Below are 6322 nucleotides of genomic sequence, written 5' to 3' on the forward strand. Positions count from 1 at the left end.
ACAGATATATGCACAAAAACAGAGAATTAACAAGAATTAAACGGGATGAAATCAAGAGACTCAAAGAGTATCTCACGGTTTTACAGCAGAGATTAGAACGGTACTATAGATAACTGTTCACAATGTAAATGTAAATAATGTTATAGGCTCTGTAGAACAGAATAACTCCTTTCAGCTCTACGCTTTTGACTGTAGTCATTTGCTCTAAATTTCACTGCTTTATCTCTTTTCTTTAAGCGTTTCCTTTGAAAACTATTTAATTACGGTAGTTGTGATGCATGAAACTTGCTAGGAAAGGTGTGCTTTATTTAATTGAAGTCAACCAGAAAAAAAATCCTTTTGCTTTGATTTTTATTCTTTTGTATGTGTGTGTGTGTGTGCGTGTGTGTTTGTGTGTGTTTCGGTTTTGGTTGTACTTTTCTTTCTTTCTTTCTTTCCTTTTTTTTCTTTACTTTTTTTTTTTTTTTTTTTTTTTTTTTTTTTTTTTTTGTATATGTGAGTTATGGCATTAATACATTTTATGGTTAACAGATATTTAAGCTATGGTTCTGGTCCTAAACGATTCCCCTTGGTAGATGTCCTGCAGTACGCCTTGGAGTTTGCCTCCAGTAAGCCGGTGTGCACATCTCCAGTGGATGACCTGGGTGCTAGTGCCCCCTCCAGTGGGACGCTGCCTGCCCAGACCTCACCCAGGTAAGGACACCCTCCTTCCACTGTGAGATGCAAGCAGTGTGCTCAGTGCAAACCCTGCAGCTGAGAGAGAGGAGAAGCAATCTGTTTCAACTAGGTGTCTACCTGACGGTTACCAAAAACCAAATGTTAAAAATCCAGGGCTGTCTAATGCCCTGGATAATAAATAAGTACTTCTTTAGTGGAGAACTACCACTTTTAAACAAAACACAAGAACCAGGGTGCTTGATGGACCTAAACATCAGTACTTGTATAGTTTTTAACAGCAGGTCATTGTCCTTTGCTTACCTGAAAGGACATCTACAGTTCCAAACAATCACAATATTTGATGAAGTTACTGTTTCCCAGGTGGAATGTATTAACAATTTGAATTTGGGCAGTATGTATGTGCTGCAGAGCTTCCAGGTTTCTGGTGTAGACTTTCTTTTAGTTTTGCCTGAGACTTAAACTTTTCTCATTGGCTCCTTACATTTCTGACTGAGATTTTGAATTGAGTTTTTAAATTCATAATAGCCATAGTACTAAGGAGATAAATGTCCATTAATGTTATTCTTCTCATTGTTGAAGCTAGAAACTGTTAGTAATACTTAATAAAGTAGAGTATCAATTAGGATAGGTGGACACTAACAATTTCTAACAGAGCTCTTTATTTTGCATTCTGAAAATAGGGTTCTAAGTTCTAGTTCAAAGTGTTTACATTAGTACTTCAGAGAAGTGAAGAAAATTAGTCTGAAAAGCTTTCAAAATTTTTTTTTTAATCTTACTAATATAATGCTGATATAACTACTGTCAATTGATTAGAAAAGTGTTGAGAGATACTTATGATTGCATGACATACCATGTCGAGAGTACTATACTTTGAATTCCTGTGTAGAAAATTTATTATGTAAAAATGCAAATGCTTCGACTTTTTTTTGCCAGCCTGTAGAAATGTGAACACATTACATGGGGTGACATCTCTAAATGTTCTGTCAACTTTCTCAGCTACTGAAGACTCCAGATTCCTCAGGCTTTATCATGATGCAGTACCCAACATAAATAAGTAGTGGATTGCTAGGAAGATCTTCAGATTCATGTTCTGCTTAGGATTACATACACACCATCTTTTTTAATGGGAGCAGAAAAATCTGTAACAATTTTTTAAAGTTCTGCTGCTTTCGTACAGTTTTCTTATGTTGGCCACTTTGAGTTACAAGACTTGCTGGAAACAAGTTCAGATGGTTTGATACTAAATATTAGAGGTACTTTCGCTGTTGCTCTTCAGTTAACATGTGCTCTAGCTAGGTGATCAGAAAAAGAAAGCCTGCTAGGTATAAGGCATGAAAAAGTTGTTAAACAAAGAACTAAATTTATTGGATTTTACAGTCCATAGGCCAAAAACCAAGTTGCTGTAACTCCTCTGTCAGCAGTTTAGCAGTAAATGTTTTAAACTACAGTGATTACTTTTGTGACATTATTTGAAAGTGTTGAATAGTATTTCAAGTAAAGCAAATTGTGGCTTGACTGATCCAATTCCTTTATCTTTGATAATAGCAACCACAGTCGTCATTGTGCTAACGTGTACATCACAAAGTTTCCAGCCATTATAAAGTAATCTTTGCATTGATATTTTCAGTGCCTTTTTTGGATTGCTCTGTTAGTAATTACCTTTAAAATGTTTCTATTTGAGTGAAAATCTTATTTTTATAGTTTTTATATATTTATATAGTTTGTGTACTTGCTGATTTAGTTTTGGTATTTTATGTTCTGAATGAATGCAGCACAGTAGAGCAGCAGGGGCCTTCTTCTTCAGATGTTCCAAGCACATCACCTGTACAAAGATCTGTAATACATAAACCATTCACACAATCACGAATTCCTCCTGATCTGCCAATGCATCCAGCACCAAGGCACATCACTGAAGAAGAGCTTTCTGTCTTAGAAGGCTGCCTGCATCGCTGGAGGACGGAAGTAGAAAACGACACTAGAGGTATTGCCACAACCTGGAGAATGTAGTTGCAGTTGGAAAGGATTTATAGAATTTGGAAGGGAGAGAACTAGTGTTAATGTCTGTGTGTGTGATGAATTGTTTGTTTCATACTTCTCTAATTGCTTCTAGGACGTAGGAAGGGAAGTCAGTTACACATCTCAGTAGGCTGGCAGCGTGTAAACTGGAGATGCTGGGCATTGAGTGTAGTATGCATTGATGTTCTATTACAGGTTTCTGTGTAATGGAGAGAGCAAAACGAAAGTGGAATCTACACTGAAGGACCATCTGCAAATGCGTTCTAGCTGTCACAGTGATATTGGGCTGGGCCTGTGTTGTAACTTGATGTTCTGCAGAGGTGTTTAAGGCAGAGTAGCCCCTTCAGCGAGGAAGAATTTAGCTCATTTCTGAGCAAAATCTTTTTTGAATGGATAGACCTTATGGTCCGTTTTGATGCCATGGGGAAAACTAATGAAGTAATTTTTCCAGTGGAGGTGGAGTTAGTTGAGTTTTAGGAAATGAGCAGTAGTGGATCACAAATCATTGTCTGCTTTCATTTGAGATTTGGTGTTTGGCCAATAGGTAGTTAAGCAGATGCAGAAAATGTGAGATGTAGCTTTGTTTGAGCCTTTTATGAGAAAAAATAAAGATGTAGCCTGACACATTATGCAGCCTAATAGAACAGAATTTGTATTCTTATTTTTCTTTTTAGATTTACAAGAAAGTATATCTAGAATACATCGAACAATTGAATTGATGTACTTTGACAAAACAATGATCCAAGTAAGTATGTTTTCTGTATCAGATAAGTAGATATTTTTGTCACTTCTGCTAAAATTCTTAGATGCTTGAGAAGTGAGGAAGTATACAACTATTACATGCAGTGGCTTGAGAAATCTCATGGAAAATCCTAGTGGGTTTTGCAAGCTTCCTAATTATGCACAGTCAGATGAAAGAGAACATTGCAGTATTTTACATATGACGTGAGGTGCATATAACATGATGTATGTAAGTTTTGGCAACTTTGTGATGAAAAAACAAAGTAGGTTCCATCAGGTCTTTTGACTTGAGAGCAGAACTTTAGTTTTTATACAACAGTAGAATTTTCTCACCCTAATTCAACCTGATTGCTAGGTAGTGTCATTTCTTTATGGTGACAAAACTATTATTTTCTTTTGCTTTATACTCAATATTTACTGCCACTGCAAATTGCAACTTCTATACTGACATTTGGGAATTTACAGCTCCTGGTTTTAGTTAATAATGTAGTTATAATAATAATTAAGTTAATGCCAACATGACTCTTTTGTTTTTTAGTGTTTTGTTTTTCCTTTGTCTGTTTTGTTAATCTAAGGAGAATTTTAGGGCAATTCTTCTGCTCTGTAATCAAAATAGCAATTTTAGAATGCTTTACTCTGGAACTGTGGCTCCTGTAGTATTTCTTGTGTTCACATGTTCATGTTCACTCTCTTAAACATGTTTAAGGGTAAAGCTTACTTCCTCTGCTACTTTCTGTTAGTAGCAAGAACTGTTGTCCTTCCAAGTTAGATCTGTTCATCTTATTTTTCCTTGAGATGTGTTTTCACTTTGTACACAGCTTGTATGTGGCAGCTGAACTCTGCTGCTAAGATTCTCAAGCAGACTCTGTAAGATGGCTTTCTTTAATCTTGTTACTGGCAGGCTTTTTATTTTTTAGTAATACTTGTGATGGGAGGGCTACAGTCTATGTAATCTAACACTAAAATGAAGAAATTTGTTGTTTTCATGCCCAATTAGATAGCCTTTGTTGGCTTATGTTTTCATAGGAGGAAACACATTTGGATGTATTTGTCCTATAACAAGGATACGTCAGCAGTCATTGCACTGGAAAAATCAGATTATTTAGTAAAACACTTTTTTTCTAGTACATAATTGTAGATTTTATTTTATTTTATTTTGAAAGAAAATTCCAGAAATAGAGGAAGATGTAGTTCTGCAGAGGATGTTTCTGTGCCACACCTGAAAGCAGTGATGTATGTTGCTAAGTGATTGTTAGGGGACATTTTTTTAAAAGGGTCTCTGGACATCTGTTGTTGCCTTAGAATAGAAGGAAAACATGAGGAGAAAATAAGGAGCTTCTTAAGAAGTTCATATATGCTCTATTATGTATTCTGCAAATAGAAATATTTTCCTTAAAGAGTCTAGTTTTGTGTTTCCAGACCTTATTGACTCTAAAATAAAAGCTCTTCCTGTAATTGTATCATTTAGAGGAGAAGATCAATACTGCAAATCTTCTCCAAGGGAATGGAAGAATATTAAGCTGTCCTGTTGGTCAGATATATAGTGAGTCAAAGGAAAGGAGACTGCTATATGCACTGACTTCTTTGCTGTTGTGCCAAAGTACCCGTACAAATGAAAAAGTTGAGCTGCAGAAGAGTAACTTTCACTTCCAGTGTGTGATTTCAGACAGGTTCAATAGCTAAGTATTCCCTTTGTGACATAAATTCCTTATTTTGCTTCGTCCTCCTGAATGTATAGACTCTATCAACTGCTTATTTCATTCCTCTTTTGCTTTCTTCCTTCCATGAATGTGCTGTGGGGGAAAATAAGGTGCCAGCTGGTGCTGGAGAAGCAGCATCTAGTCTCAGTTTGTACTAAAGAAAGCTTCAAAGCTTGTTTTCCCCAAACAAAAAAATACTGTTGTATTTAAAGTTCAGAGTTCACATTGGTGGTTGTTGCCCTGATACCACAGATGTCTTTAGCAATAACCTGTATGATAGGGTACTGTGCATGTCTTAAAGAACGAACGTTCCCCTCTATTTTTGAAGTTGATAACGTAGAAACCAAAAAGGGAAAAATACACCCAAGTTGGCTTGTGATGGTGAAAAGGTTTGCTATAGTCACTATTCACTGAAGATGCTGAGACTGGTAGCTTTATCCCCTTTCACTGGTTTTGCTATTCAGACATGTAACTGTCACTGTCAACTGAATCAGGTAAAGTCATACAATCTAAGATGTCACAGTTACCATTTGAAAATGTTGTTCGTCTAAGAATGTATTGTTTCTAATCCTTCTACTCTTAAAATATTAAGCTGGCCAGTGATGCACACTGTGAAGTATTCTTCTTGTCAGTCGTATTGTTAGCATTGCAAGGATGCCATTCTGGTTTTCATAATTGTTTCCATCAGGCTGCTATTTTGGTTTGGGATATGTTCTTTTTGTTTTGTTTTGTTGCCCTGATATATCTGTTCTGTAACTGCATGTGAAGAGGGTATTGAAGTTCCATTTCTGTTTCGTAAGTAGTAAGTGTAAGCTATGAAGCTTAATGCAGACTGTTTATTTGGTCTGTTGCCCTCAGCCTTTAGTTGTCATTGGTATATGGCACACTGTAAGAGATGCCTGTGTGTATCAAACTTGCCTGTCCCTCAGTCACAGACTTTTGGGGAGCATATGCCTGGAAACTGAGCATGGATTAATGCCAGTCAGCCCTCCAGAGCTGGAGGAAAGTAAAAGGATTTAAATTCACCCGGGATTGTACTGTTTTGTTTTATAATGAGGAAATTTTATCATTGAAGTCTCAGGAGATTTGGTTTACCATTTTTAATCAAGATCTGCGTATATTTATATGCATGTGCACGGACTGGCAATCTCTTTAAGAGAACTTTCATGCAGTTTTGATTAGATGTT

At 36.3% G+C, this 6322-nt stretch overlaps 1 protein-coding gene across 2 annotated transcripts in view; it reads left to right on the forward strand.

Moving 5' to 3' along the window:
* Positions 1 to 6322, forward strand: part of USP25 (ubiquitin specific peptidase 25) — an 89223-nt gene that overhangs the window by 61303 nt on the left and 21598 nt on the right. For both annotated transcript variants that reach the window (XM_042809699.1, XM_042809700.1), the window contains exons 12-15: positions 5 to 100; positions 532 to 693; positions 2451 to 2659; positions 3369 to 3439. In XM_042809699.1, the coding sequence (XP_042665633.1) occupies positions 5 to 100; positions 532 to 693; positions 2451 to 2659; positions 3369 to 3439 (538 nt within the window). The remainder of the gene's footprint in view (positions 1 to 4; positions 101 to 531; positions 694 to 2450; positions 2660 to 3368; positions 3440 to 6322) is intronic.

This window comes from Centrocercus urophasianus, unplaced genomic scaffold, assembly GCF_019232065.1.
Source record: "Centrocercus urophasianus isolate 14NV4802_14NV808 unplaced genomic scaffold, USGS_Curo_1.0 seq_12, whole genome shotgun sequence".
In the NCBI taxonomy this organism is placed as follows: Eukaryota; Metazoa; Chordata; class Aves; order Galliformes; family Phasianidae; genus Centrocercus; species Centrocercus urophasianus.